The sequence below is a fragment of the Diabrotica undecimpunctata genome, chromosome 7 (genome assembly GCF_040954645.1).
Source record: "Diabrotica undecimpunctata isolate CICGRU chromosome 7, icDiaUnde3, whole genome shotgun sequence".
NCBI lineage: Eukaryota > Metazoa > Arthropoda > Insecta > Coleoptera > Chrysomelidae > Diabrotica > Diabrotica undecimpunctata.
In genome coordinates, this window is record NC_092809.1 from 114079837 (window position 1) to 114095837 (window position 16001).

General features: G+C 32.3%; 1 protein-coding gene across 3 annotated transcripts in view; it reads right to left on the reverse strand.

Moving 5' to 3' along the window:
* Positions 1-569: 569 nt before the first annotated feature.
* Positions 570-16001, reverse strand: part of kn (EBF transcription factor knot) — a 379602-nt gene continuing 364170 nt past the window's right edge. The window contains exons 13-16 of one of the 3 annotated variants that reach the window (XM_072538019.1): positions 14092-14281; positions 6037-6267; positions 5784-5960; positions 570-1656 (exon numbers count right to left, since the gene is read on the reverse strand). In XM_072538019.1, coding sequence (XP_072394120.1) covers positions 1655-1656; positions 5784-5960; positions 6037-6267; positions 14092-14281 — 600 coding nt within the window. In that variant the 3' untranslated portion in view covers positions 570-1654. The remainder of the gene's footprint in view (positions 1657-5783; positions 5961-6036; positions 6268-14091; positions 14282-16001) is intronic. The other 2 variants (XM_072538018.1, XM_072538021.1) reach the window with 2 other exon arrangements.

Genomic DNA, 16001 nt, shown 5'->3' on the forward strand with positions numbered 1-16001 from the left:
GACTTAAAAACATACCAAACTCGTGTGATCTTGAAGATTCTGGGTTCATTTTCCTTCTAGCTGAGGAAAGAATCCTAAGAATAGTTGTTTTAGCCAGCAACTGAAACGCTAACATACTGCTAAGCGTATGGCATAAGAAGACGAAGAAAAAACAAGGAGAAAGATATTATGTATTAGGTTTGACTGAGTTTTGAAAACGCAAAATAACTGAAAAATTTGAGGGAGTAATTAAGTAACAGCTGAAGAGTTTTTAAAGAATTTTAATAAGCTTAAAGTTATGTTGGAAATCCAACCCGAGGAGAATGTGTCTGAAGAAGATAGTATTAGACAAACACAAACACGTCAATCATCTACAATATTCCGTGTTCAGTGTGTTTATTTCTTTCCATCTTTGGCCATAAATATTCGGAACTTCTCCTATGAATATGTCGTTTTTGTTGAATTTCCATTTAGACCCCATCGCTCGTGGTCCTGTATTATTCGCTTTGTAATCCTGGTAGATCTTCCTAGTCTTGTGCGATGACTACTTAGTCATATGTGAAATAAAGCGTAAAGAACAAGATCTCCTTCATTTCAGTGCATCATTCAGGTAGATTTTAAATAATGTTGAAGATAGTTTTTAGTCTTGCTTGATCACCTTTTTATCATAATTTCTCCGATAACTGTTGTTAATCTTAATTTTTGAATGACGATTATTGTAGAATCGTTCTATTGCTTTCACAAGTGTAATATTAATAGATGAACTCTTCGATACTTGCCATAGTCTACATAGGTGTCTTGTATCATAATATTTTGTATATATATACAAGGATTTCCACAGTTTTCACTGTATTCCTTCACTCACTTCCTTGTCAAGTCCACAAATAATAGATGAGTTGGTTTAGCTAAAGTGTTTACTCGTTAATGGTCGATGCAAGATCATCGAACTCGACACTATCCTTGCTGTTCCAGCTCCAGTGGTTCGTAGTCATTTTCGACTAGGGTTTCAACAACTTTTACATATAATTACTGGGAGTGCTTGTAACTGAGATGCAGTGGTAGTCTGCCTTATCCCCTTTTTATGAATCGGTATAATCCATCCTTTTTTCCAACTTTTAGGTATATTATGTTTGTTTCATGGAGTTTTCATGGTTTTTATAAGTTTGGCAATTATGTCGTCATTAGCCAATTAAGACGATTCTTTTATAATTAGCTAGTAAAAGTTTCAATAAAAATAAAAAAATATTTAAATATATTAAGCGGTATTTTTTAACAATTAAGTCAATGGCTACAAGACAAAATATGCTGATATAAATAGTATATCGCAATAAAAAATGTGTAACAGTATTATCATAAAAAGAAAGGCGAGGCAGTTAGATATGAATTATATATCAAAAAAGTTCAACCCAAAAATACCAACCAATCCTCTACCAATATTCAATTTTTCGTTGACATCTACAACTAAAGTCTTTGGTACGCGTTATGCGGAGTACATTGCACTGGCTACGTCATGGGGAGACGAAACGTTACTATGGGGGGTGTTGGGACTGGCAGGACATACCTCGGGCTACTTGCTCGAGCCCACGAGTGCTGTCGAGGAGCCGTAGCTTTGCGAGTTGCATGTCGGAAGAGCGAAGGGGTTCATTGAGGCGAATGGCGACGAGACTAAACTCATTCCTGAAATAGAAATAAATTTTGATTAATTTTAAAATGATCAAATAGAATATTTTTGTTTCATCTAATTATGCCACACGTGATAAACCACAAAATAATAAGATGATATAGCTACTAATTCCTTATTTCAACAACTAGCGGAGTATTTAAGAGTACTTTTATAGACAAATATACAGGGTGTTTCAAAAAGGTATGTCATAAATTAAATCACACATTCCGGGGACAAAAATAAATTGATTAAATCCAATTTACCTTAGTACAAAAGTGTACACAAAAAAGTTACAGCCCTTTGAAGTTACAGAATAAAAATTATTTTTTTGCATTATCTCCTAAACTACTTGACATTTTGTAATAAAAATGGACCCGTTACTTTCTTGTTCTGGAAGCGTTTTTCATACAAAAGAAACAACAAAATCTAAACACATCAAATGAATTTTGTGGTATCATTAGTTTAACACATTATTTTTAAATTTTTCTTGCCTCCTATCACTTTTTTCAAAAAACAGTTTTTATTGAGTTACGGCCCTTTTCATTAATTTTTAAGAAATTACGTGCAACTAAAGAAATGGCTTAAATGAATTAAAAAGTACACAAAATATCTATAACCTCTATAAATATGATATTACAATAAATATTCAAAATGACCCCCATTTTCTTCAATACACATTTGTTATCGTTTTAATAAGGAAAGCCGAATGCGCTGAAAAATCATATTTTTCTGACGAAATTGATTTGCAGCTTCAATTATTCTAGCCCTTAATTGTTGTTCGTCCTCTATTGTTACAGAATACACTTTCTCTTTCATAAACCCCCAAAAGCAAAAGTCCATGGGGTTAAGACCTGGACATCTGGGTGGCCAAAAATAGGTACGTGACGACCCCTTTCAATCCACCGACCAGGATACTGCCTGGAAAGGTATTCCCGGATTTCATTACTGTAATGCGGTCGTCTTGTAGAAACCACATATTTTGCCTTATTGCAATATTCATTTCTTCCAAATACTCTTGTAAATCGTTTGCCAAGAACTGCAAATAATTACCACCATTTAAATTATTGGGAAGAAATACTGGGCCTATTAGATTGTTATGCACAATTCCTGCCCAAACATTATCTTTAAAAGTCCTTCAGTGATGAGTCATTTTTTTGGCGTGAGGATTTTTGTCGGCCCAAATGTGCACGTTATGATGGTTTATTCTTTCATTTTTACTGAAGGTAGCCTTGTCGGTAAACAAAATATTTCCAATAAAATGAACATTTCGAGTGTTTTCCATTAACAACCAATCGCAAAATCCAATCCTTTTAGGTTAATCTTCAACCAATAACTCTTGAACCGTTGTAAAGTGATAGGGTTTAAGCAGCTGATCTTTAAAACGCCTCCAAACCCTTACGTGAGGAACATTTAGTTGAGCAGCTATTACCCTTGTACTTGTTCCAGGGACTTCTTCAATGATTTCTAAAATGTCTTTGACATTCACCTACGATATTCCCGATAGTTTATTGAAATCATAATTTAATCTGATCCAACTTACCCAAAGTTAAATGCATATCTGCCATTTCCTGAAATGTGTAGGTCATTGTAATATAAAAATTTTTAATATTAATCTTATTCACACAATAAATGATAGCTTCAAATTATTGACTATTATTGATGGAACTGTTTGTAATTATTGTATCCGTATAAACTAATTGTAATTTTGTGGCCAACTAGGACAAAACTAGTTTTTCAAAAAAGTGATAAGAGACAAAAAAGTTTTAAGAATAATGTGTTAAACTAATGATGTCACAAAATTCATTTGATTTGAACGTACTCAAAAGTTTGGGGGGATTTAGAGATGCACACCCCACTTAAAATTTTTCTGTGCGCTTAGATTTTGTTGTTTATTTTGTATGAAAAATGCTTTCAGAACAAGAAAGTAAGCTTTCCATTTTTATTACAAAATGTCAAGTAGTTTAGGAGATAATGCAAAAAAAAACAATTTTTATTTTGTAACTTCAAAGCGCTGTAACTTTTTTTGTGTACACTTTTGTACTAAGGTAAGTTGGATTCAATCAATTTATTTTTGTCCCCGGAATGCGTGATTTAATTTATGACATACCTTTTTGAAACGCTCTGTATTACCAGAAGAAAAAAAAATCTGGATTATTATAAAATTCTACTTTAATAATACAAAATTAAAAAAAAAGTTATTTCACAATAAATAATAATAAAATAGACAAACACTAATTGAAATATTTAATGTTTTCATGAAAAAGTAATATGCTTGACGTATAAGCAATTGGTAATTATGAGTTCACTGTTATTAAATTATTTCAATGCATACAAGAAAATAGTAAAGTAATGTTTGTTTATTTTAATTTATAAATTATAAAAACGATTGCATCCTTACGCAGAGTAATAAATCATAATTAACTATCCCAAACATACGCAAGGTTTCTGTACTGTGCAGGTACTTCCACACAATTGCGAAATTGAAACAATTGCGAAAAAATATGGTGTAAGGATTTTGAGACTGCCGCCTTATCATTGCGAGCTGAACCCGATTGAGATGGTGTGGACTCAAGTGAAAAGGTATTTGGCTTCAAAAAACGTCGATTGTAAAGAAAAAACGGTAAAACGGTTAACAAAAGAAGATTATCAACGCGTATTTAAAGCGCAGTGGCATAGTTATGTTAACCACTTCAAGAAAGTAGAAGAAAATATGCTAGCGGTGGATAATTCTCAGGAAGATATTGACCCGATGATAATTAATATAGAAGAAGATGATTCAGAGAATAAGGGCGATTTAGATATGGATTGAGATTAGTATAAATTAACTAGAAATATCTCAGATTTAATACGAATTTGTTTTTGTATTACTGTACATACAGTATCATAGAAACGTATGGAAAATCAAACCTTAGAAATTAAAAGAAGGACACAATTATCATGGGCTCCTTTTGGTAAGTTAAGCTTCATTTTAAAAGACAGAAAAATCCCAATACACTTAAAACGAAAAACCTATGACACTTGTATACTACCCGTTGCAATTTATGGATTTGAAACTATGGCAATAACAAGAAAAATGGCTGAACAATTAAGAGTAACTCAACGGGCCATGTTAAATATAAGCCTCAGAGACAAAATTCCTAACACCGAAATACGTCGAAGAACTAAAGTAACCGACATCATGGGAAAATAGCGACATTGAGATGGCAATGGGTAGCACATGTAGCAAGACAAGACACCAACAGATGGTCTCATAAAGTGACATTCTGAAGACCTCGAGAAACAAAAAGCTAACATATATGAACAGCTGTAGCTGGAAAGCAGTGGATGAGAATTGTAAAAGATAGGGAAGCGTGGAAGCAATTGGAGGAGGCCTATGTCCAACAATAGATAAATGAAGGCTGAAGAAGAAGAAGAAGAAGTCATACAGTATATTTTAGTTATCATCTTCTTGTGTATTTGTATATATATATATATATATATATATATATATATATATATATATATATATATATATTTATCGTGTCGTATAGGGTAAACTACTTGCATTTTTTTTGTATATATGTATGTAAGTATTTACGAGGCATTAAATATTTTATTGGCGCTCCATTGTCAGAATGTGCTAGAATGGCAGAAGATAGAAAAACGTGGAGGAACATTGGGAAATTTAGCTAATAGCTTCATGATATCACGATACCTGCATCAGGTTAACGACTAAGAAGAAGATATTTTATATATACAGGCATTTTTTATACAATTAATTTGTTTTTGTTTGTTTATTCTATTATTTAACTCAGTTAAATTAGTAAGTAAAGATTTTTGAAACGAAGCGCGTACGGTCTTGATTTCTCAGTTATCGCCAAACTACCACACACCTATGTGCTGATATGAGCGGCATCACTGCACGCCGTAAGACCAACATGTTCTTTTATATAAATATATAAATTACTTCATGTGACTGATTTATTACTCTGTGCAATTCCTTCACTGACTTTAGTTTTATGTCAAGATTACCAAAATATCGTAATAATTTGAAAAGAAACTACTTTATATAATATTTTCACCACAAAAAAATCAGAAATACTACGGAAAAATACACAAGAAAAAACCACACCTTAAAACCACGCAATTAAATTATACTAACATTGTACAGCCAAATGGTGCCAACCAGACATAGGCTGATGATGAAATAGAGCAGGAGCAGGAGTGGGGGGTGTTTCACCCCCTCTAACTACTGGGGCAAAAGCGCTTTTTTCATTATTCGTGTGCTCGTGTTTGATGTAGTAACAACCAAAATTATAATTAGGTGCTTCTGAAGGAACTAAAAGAAAATAAAAATAAAAATATCCATAAGTAAAGTATAAAGGGTTAAAATAATTATTGTAAATAATGCATACTTGGTGTGGTGTTAAATATTCCAGCTGAAGGAGATCCTGGCAGCATGTTGGAGAGTTGTGAAGTGGTACTTGTAGGTGTTGTTCCTCCGTAACCTCCGTTAATGTTGCTTCCTCCACCTCCACCTGTGTATGAACCGCCTCCATTTGAAGAATGAGGTGTTGATGCATTGGAGCAGTAGCCACCACCGCGCGGTGATACGCTACTACTTTGTGTCCGCCCCCCGTAGTCTTCTAAAAGAAAAACCCTAGGGTAAGAAATCTACTGTCAGTAATACAGTAATACCACAACTAAAAGTAATAAATATGATTTTTACATATCTATATTTATAAAAGTAGTCGATTTAGTTTTCTTTAGATATCTTATGTAGTATAGTAGATATATAGCAATGAAAGTATTTAGCAATGAAATAGTTTTATTTCTGATTTTTTAAAAATAGCATAGAACGCAATATGTCCAGATGCTTTGTAACAATCAACACAACACAAGTGAAAAAGAAGGTAAAATTACTAAACACAAGGTACAGCCGCAAATTACAAGATTTTTCTGACTATGCCCTGCATAATATTATAATTGATGCACTTTTCTGGCCTGACATCATGTTTTGATCAATTTATACCATCATATTATTTGCTAAATCCTAAAGTGTCGCGACTGAAACGAATTTTCTGGCTACAACCTGTATACCAACTTCTCTGCCCGCATATCTGTTATACGTCTAATACCAGATATAGGTATTTCCATCACAAAATAGTTTCAACCATTTTTGTCGTACAGTTTTTGTAAACAAACAGCTTAGGTTAGTAATACAAATAACAATAAAGTTCATGTAAACACATAATTAAAATAAAAAATAAGAAACAAAGTCTAGTTATTGAAAAAAAGAAATACGAAAATAAAGAAAAAAGTACCTCAACTCGCAAATCAATTAATTTATTAAATACTTATTATGATGTCTGTACGAAATTGAACAACAAAGTCTTCATGAAGTATGTAAGAATAATACAGGCTATAAATCATTTAGAGATAGCATACTATTTTATAAATTTTTCTTAAATCCTTTATTTCTTTATAAACAATTTTATGGTATATCTACAATATTTTATTTCTATTAATACCAACGAATATAGACGCATATGCGTCTACATTTTCCGATATTAAGCTCTCAATCATTGTTGATTTATACCAATGATGTATGACGTATTATATATACTATAAGTCATTGATCAAAACTGTACGAAAAACATGGCGTTTCTTTTCTGGTGGTTTTTATTTACGTTAATTTGGGACCAACAATTCGTTGGATTTCATAATTAAAAATTATTTCAAAAAGTTTTACTGTGTTTCTTAGTTCATACATGGTCATTTCCAATTCTATCTTCCCCTGGAGCATTATTATTTTGCATGCTTCTTAGCCCTTTCTTAATTACTTTAGGTATATCTTCTAACACTAACTAGTTTTTTTATTCGATGTGTTCTTTTACCTATTTTACTCTACCAATCTCCAAAAAAACACCAGGAATAAATAATTTTCTAGCTGAGCTATATGAAGAAAGTGTATACGATACCATAATGGTAACTCAAAAAATAAATATGTACACAGAAATTCCTCCCCGGTGATTGGAATATTAAAAAACTTCTAAATGTGGCGTACAAAATATTCTCCATTATACAAATATGCATAAAGAATAATAAGAAAATACCAGATTGGTTTTAGAGGTCGTAAATCGACAAATTATCAGACTGCAATCCCGAGAAAAATTTTACAAGAAACACTTGAATATGGCATAATACTTCGGTCGTCAGAGACGAAAATGCTACTGAACCTCTAAAAAGCATACGAACAAGCTGAATTTTGCTGACAATATCAATCTTGGGACCATGGGACTAAAGAAAATCTATGGAGCAGTGAATGAGAATAAAGAGTGAAGAAGACGATATAACTTTAAAGTTTATAGAAAATACCTGGAACCAGACATCGTATAATATATTAAGATAGCACGTCTGAGGTGAATCGAGCACGTAATGCGGATGAAACAAAATGACCCAGCTAGAAAAACGCTCCTTGGTAGGCCATTATTGGTCAGAAAAAAATAAGAAAACCCAGAACAAGGTTCCTTAATAACATCTATGAAAGCATGAGAAATATGGGAATTCGTGCTTGGCGGGGAAGGTGATAGGGACGACTGACTGTATAGAAATCCTTAAAAAGGCTACGAACCACTCAGGGTTATAAAGCCAGATTGATGATGAATCCCCAAGTCATCTCTTCTTTTGCAGAGTTTTATTTAACTTTGTTATTTTCCTTATATCTTCTCTGGAGCTTTTATTAATAGTTTTGTTAATTTTCTTTAGTTCAATCGTTTGTAGACTTTTTTTATTTGGGTTTAATTAATTGTTCTGCTACCGATATTATGTTTGTTAGATTCGGAGTAATGACATTCAGGTTTGATTGTCTATTTATTTGTTTAGTGCCTACTCATCATCAATTAGCCTATATTTGTTCACTGCTGAACGTAGGCCTCCCGTAAAAAATTTCACCTATTTCTATCTTGAGCTTCTTGCATCCAGTTTTGTGCTGATGCGCTTGATATCATCCGTCCATCTAGTCGGTGGTCGTCCTCTGCTTCGATACAATATGTAATCAATTTTATTCCTTGTTATCTTTGTCTTCTCTTTTTTATTTTTAAATAATGTATTCGTTAATTGCAGCTTGTTTACTTTTCCATCATTCCTAGTATTTATTCTTATCCATACAGACTATTACAATTTTGTTTTGGTAATGGGAAAGTATAAAAATTTTGGACAGAGATCAGAAAAAAAGGAAACACGGTTTATGGGAGTCAAATATTTACTAAAATAGATCAAAATCACTACAGTAATATTTCATAATTCAATATTATGTTTATAGGATAGCAAGAAAATAGTTTGCCTAAAGTAAGGACTTAACAACATAAATAATGTATTGGGCTCTTCACATTTTTTTATAGACATTTTTATACGTTGTACTATAAGATTCACTGTATTATTTTACTATAGTTTTAATATTATTTGTTAAATATCTTATTAATTTCCACTACAACGGTTACAACATAAGCCGTACCCGCTCCCGGTTTCGAATCAACTTGGATTCAATTACCACTCCTAATAGGAATCCAAAAATATTTAGACAGTATTTGAACTGGTACATCTAACCTATACTAAGTCATTAGGACTCGACAGTAAACTGTTGGTTCCGTATGTATACTTGTTATAAAACACAAATATTCCAGAAAATGGTTTACTCTTAAAGGGGGTATGGCACCGCAAAATAAATAGATCTAAGTTCCACAAAAAGTTAAGTAAAAAGTAATCTAAAAGTACCAATGGCTCTTCCAAATATTGAACAGCTGTGTTGAAACTATGCAGACAGCAAAAGTCTGTAGACAAGCCAAAGTCATTGCCTTGCTTACACCTGAACAAGATCCCTACGACTCCAATATATATATATATATATATATATATATATATATATATATATATATATATATATATATATATATTTATATATATATATATATATATATATATATTTATATATATATATATATATATTTATATATACATATATATATATATATATATATATATATATATATATATATATATATATATATATATATATATATATATATATATATATATTCAATATGAAACTTGCTTTTATCCCGAGAACCCAGTACCTCCCCAAAGGGAGATCACATCAGGCCCTGCAGGTTGTAATTAACATATTATGCCATTGCCATACTTTATGATCATTAGTTTAATTGGGATTCAATTCAATTAGGAGACTATTAGGAGAATGGCCAACCAGGAACCGATAATGAACAAAATAGCAAAGAGACAAATGAACTGGTATGGGCATCTGATGAGGATGCAATCCAATAGAATAACAAGAAAAATTTATGAAGCAAAAAACATCGGAAAAAGAAAAAGAGGCAGACCAAGAAAAAAATGGATACAGCAAGTAGTAGAGGCGGGAAAACTTAAACAAAAATCACTCGAGGAATTGAAAATAATGGCAGGAAACAGAAAAGAATGGAAGAGGTGGGTAAATGGAAATTAAAATAGCTAGCCCAAATCCGACACCCTGTTAGGGTAAAAGGAAGGGGAGAAAGAAAGAAAGATATATATTCAAGGATTTTACAATATTCACTACCTTCCCTTGCTTAACCGTTTCCATCTCTTTCTGTTATCCCATTGTCCATCGTTTAGGCCTCTCTTACTCATGGCGTCGTCTACTTCGTTCCTCCAGAATTTTCGGGGTCGTCATCTTTTCCTCCTTTCTATGGGGCTCCATTTAGTTATTCTCTTTATCCATCTGCTGTCACTAGTTCTTCTTACATGTCCATACCACTTTAGTCTTTTTTGTTCTATATATGTTAGTATGTCTGTTTCTATTGATGTTCTTTGCTTTATTTCGTCATTACTTTTCCTATCCATTCTTGTTACTCTGCAGCATCTTCGCAGGCATTCCATCTCTGTTGCTACTATCTTACTGCTGTTTTTCTTGTATATGATCCAATTTTCAGCCCCATATGTCATAATACTTCGCACTAATGTTTTATAAATCTGTGTTTTTGTCTTCATATTTAGGTGTCTATCCCACCATACTGAGTTAAGTTGTCGGATTGCTGTTCTTGTTTGTCCTAATCTTTGTGTAATTTCTTCCTCTGTTGTTGCCTTTTTCGTGATTATAAACCATAAGTATTTAAATTTATCCTTTCCTTTGATTGTTACGTTGTCATCAATCTGTAGATCTTCTATGTCTTCTTCACCTGTAGATAGGTACTCTGTTTTCGCGAGGTTAATATCTAGGCCAGTCTTGGTATATTCTTCTTGTAGTTTCTTCATCATGTAGCTGAGGTCGTCTTAGTCTTGTGACTCCAAAATATATTGACTAATTTATTTGCTCTGTGGCCTATTCAAATTACTTGAACGCATGATCCTCAATAGAATTGCCTGCTATAGGGGGCGGTATTTGTAGATCTCACTGTCGATTACGATACCGTTAATCAGAAGAGATTTCTCCAAAAACTATATGACATCACATTAGACAGTAAACTTACTTATATTATTTGCGTCTTTCTGCAAAATATAAGATTTTTTGTATCTCTCAATGGTAAGAATAGTGGATGGATAACACAGAAGAAAAGTATCGCTCAGGGCAACGTAGTGGCACCTATACTGTATAATATTTACACAAACGACCACCTCATATTAGATAGGAAGTTAATAAATACAGATGACCCAGTAAAAACTTTTGCCAAAGTCAAGACAACACTAACTGAAGCCTTAAACACAAAGACCACAAAGACCACATACTACGAATCAAACTGTTTTAAACCAAACTCCGGAAAAATTGGGTGTACATTTTCCACCTTCGTAACATAGGTAAGAATCATCAGTGAGTGTTTCAGACCAACACCCATACATAAACTCTATCCTATCGTAGGTATCACTCCACTTGATATAAGAAGAGAAGTAGCTAGAGATGTGAAACAAAACAAACTCTAAATTCACGACATTTACTCGAGGATTACGAGTCTATCTTACAAAGACTCAAATTGAGGAAAAGATTTCTGGTCGGATCAACACATCTGCAAAATACACCAGAAAGAACTGGTCTTGCCAAATGGAAAAAGCTCAGAATGGACGAAGTAGAACGGTCCGTATCATCTGAATCCTCAGGAGTAAATTTTGTTTGGTAGCTATCTTCCTTATCCTGTGCGGCGGACTCTCTATCGTCTACGAGTTGGAATGTTAAAGTATAAAACCAATATGGCGAAATATGGTCTGTTGCCTGCTGATTCCAATATTCTGTATTAATGTGATGCGGTACAAGGTATAACATATTTACCTAGTCCTTTATTAGAGAAAAGTTACACCTAACACGATATGCTGTACGCAACTGACACGATCGTTCAGATTGCTCTTTGCTGCATTGAATTTAAGAAGATTTAATACTTCAAACTGGATACGTAAAGTAAACGGCTATTAACGTGCACTTTTCCTCAAATAGTGTGTTTGGAGTGCAGTATTTACTGTGTCTCATAACATGACTGAGGTAGTCTTTTGTTTTTGTTTTTTACTGTAAACGCAAGTTTCCATTGTATATTTATTTTTGTTCATTGTGTGAGGTATTCAGAAAATTTTTCTATAGATCCACATTTCGAAGGCCGAAATGTAAATATATAAAAGAATGTTTTCTTGTTTTCTCAAAAAAACAACAACGAAATTCCTTATAAACTACCTATTGTTTGTTTTAAAAAGTTTAATTGTGCATAGCTTAATAAGTAACATGTACCAAAAGAAATCTATTTTAAGCAAACAAATTTTCCGCGGTGGCAAAAAAAGAGCCTATGTTAGCTCAATTTTAAATTATATCAAACATACAAGTGTTCTTGTCTAAACATTTACTTTCTGTGAATGTTTGTGTTAATTTTCTGTGCACCAATATAGGTTTGAAGGTTGCGTTCACTGTTAAAACTAAATGAGTATTCGTCAGTAAAATTAACGTTTTTGTAACATTTTGTAAAGTTTAATCTTTATGTTCTCTTTATGATCTATACTCATTATTCCTTTGGTACCTGCCTCTCACTAAAGAAGTGTTGGAAAAAGTTTTCAATAATTTAAACAATAATCAAAATCTTATTATAAATTGTTTTTGTATCATGTTAAATTATTAATTAATGATTTCGTCTCTACTTCTTTCCTATTACCATCAGGACTTGTTGGTCAAAAATTTTAGATCTAAATGGGAAAAGTTAGACAGATGTGTTGCAGTGGGAATCAATAAGGTTATGAAATGATATGATAAAATAAAAAAATGAAATATGAAGCATTTAACCAAAATAATATTAAAAAAGACAGTATGTATAGATTTAAATTGTTTTTGAGCCATGCAGGCTTACAAACTACAATGTGTGATATCTGGTGCTCTGATAAGTAACGTCCTTCGCTGATTAGGGCACTGCAATTTTAAAAGAAGAAAAATCGATCTTAAAAGAAGATTAATCTCAGAAGGATCAGTCTATTCTTCTGATTTAGCTCAAACGAGAAGAATCGCTGAAAAAACGGGACTATATTATCTAATAAAATAAAAGAATTGTCTGGAAAACATGTTTTTTTTCAAAGAATGTTACTTATCAGACAACCCTTCCTAGTATTTCCTTATTTTTCTCTATTAATCATCTGTCTTTTCGATTCTTTAGCTTCTGTTCATGATATTAACTTCCTCTTATATAATTTTTTTATTTTCTTTCGTGTTTCATTTTTGTAATGATATCCATTTAATTATTATTCACTCTTCCCTTCGCATTGTTTTAGATATTTGTTCTGACGGTTTATATAGATTGTAAATTTATTCATTTATGCATCTTTTTCATTCCTACTCTATTTTCATGCACCGTTAAACTCATTAAATTAGGCCTTAATTGTATAACCTTTTATTTCAACAGAATTTACCAATTTCTTGGATGTTACTACAACTCTGCAATCAGCCTGCATAATTGTTTATTTTTTTTTTTCGTTTTCTCTTCTTCATCTATTTTCTATCTTTTTGATATAGGCCTCTCTCATTGCTCTCCAGGCTTCTCTATTCTGCACTAACTTGTACCAATTCTGTCCCAATAGTTTGTTTTAATTATTCTTAATCCTAGTAACTTTTCAATTTATTTATCATTGAACACGCCTAAATAAACAAAGATACCGACTTTCAAAATCCAGCTTTCCTAAGTACCTATTTATAATGTTTATTGTTGAGCTGCATTTAAACATAGTGCTCTCAAAAAAGCAAGTATAAAATATATAAACATGTAATCTAAACTGTGTAAATATTTGTATAAAAAATCTAAAATGTTTAATAAAAAATGGATCTATGGTTCATCCTAGATCATTTTTAAAATTATTTTTCTCTACTAATTTATTAATCTTAATGGTTTTGTAATATACTTTCAACAATAAATCTTACTCTAGCATCTACTAAGCAAAAATCTGAAGCAAGGAAGGACAAGCACCTTCTGTCCACTGACCGTTTCCGTTGTCTTGAACGCTGACAGCCAGTTGACCCGTATACGCATTGAATGTGGATGTCATACCGTTGTTACCCATGGTGGGAGACCGCGGCGCCGACAATGATAATTGATTGTTTCGAGGCATGGAGTAAAGCGCCTCCGCTAAGTCTGCTGCTCTCTTGAGGATGATTTCCTACAACAAAAGAAAATACATATTTTACATTCATTAAAAGACATATTAGTATATGCAACAAAAAAGGGATCAAATAAAAATAGAAGCAGCAAATATTGACATGTAAGCTTAAAGATTCGAAAAGAAACAGGACACATTATGGAATGTAGCATAATCTGTAAATGAAAATAAATTGAAAAGGTCACAACATATAAGTGTGATGTGTTGATAATAAAAAGAGAAAATGGGTTTTTGTATCACCAAACAGAATAAGTAAATCAGGTTTAAAGACTAATAAGGAGGCTAATCTGTGATATACTTTTTTTTGTCGCTAATGGTACATATATGGTCTTATATTGGTCTTATATTGGTCTTATATTGATAGAAATTGTAATTTCTATATAGAAAACAAAATACAATAGAAAATGGATATATCTTAAGCAATTAAGAAATGTAATTAACAAAGTCAGGAAGGGAAAGTACTAGGGAAAAAGTTATTATTAAAGAAATAAATTTTAATAACGGGAAAAATTAGTTAAACAGCTATAGAAAGATGAAACTTAAAAACTTTTACATAAACCACAAGAAAATTTTTTAATGATTGGGGAGAAATGTCTAAGGAGTAATGTAAGAAAGACTAAAAGAAGAGAAGAAAAGAGGATACACCAAAGGAAAAAAGAAACCACTTCAATAGGAACTTAAATATATGAAAAATCTCAACAGATATGAAAATTCAAAGCATTCTATAAGAAAGTTAACATCAACAGAATATAATTCAAGGCCACCACAAGACAATGCAGAAGTCAGAATGACGACCTATTAACAACAAGGAAAGATGTATTGAATAGATTGTAGAATATTTTAACCAGGCACTTAATATAGACGAAGAAGAAGAAAACATGAAAGACGGAAGAGATGAGGTAAGGGGAAGAGATGAGGAAAAAGGAACCACCAACGATTCTTGAAGTTAAAGATGCAGTTAAAAAACTAGGGGGAAACAAATCACCCGAAATAGATAATCTCCCAGCTGAACTATATAAAGAAGGTTACCAAGATACCACAATGGCATTACAGCAGCTTATAAACGAAGTATTAACACAAAAATCCCTCCCCAATGATTGGAATATTGATGCATCCCTCCCCAATGGATCTTTTAATGCTCTAACCACACAGGAATTACGCTTCTAAATGCAGCATATAAAATGTTTTTTAAAACAGAACTGATAGTAGAAAGATACCAGGCTGGTTTAAGAAGTGGTAAATCAACAATTCATCAGATTGCAACCCTAAAACAAATTTTAGAAAAAACACTGGAATATTACATAAATACTCATCACATATTTAGAGACTACAAAACTACGACTCTGTGCATACAAGAGAAATGTTTAAAGATATGAAAGAGCTAGGAATACCAAATCAGTTGGTATATTTAACAAAACTAACGATTGAAAAAGTTGAATGTAGATTACGAATTCAGGACGAACTGTCTGAACCTATTAAAGCAAATAAAGAGCTGCGCCAGGGGCTGCTTGCTCTCTTCTGTATACTGTTCAATCTGGCTCTGGAAAAAGTAATACGCATCTCACAAATCACAACCATTGGTTTAATATATACTAAATCAGTGCAAATCCTTGCCTATGCTGATGATATCAATATTGGAGGAAAAACAAAAAACGTTGTACGTGAGGTGTATGTAGCATTAAAAAAATCAGTTACAAAAATGGGTTTAATAATGAACACC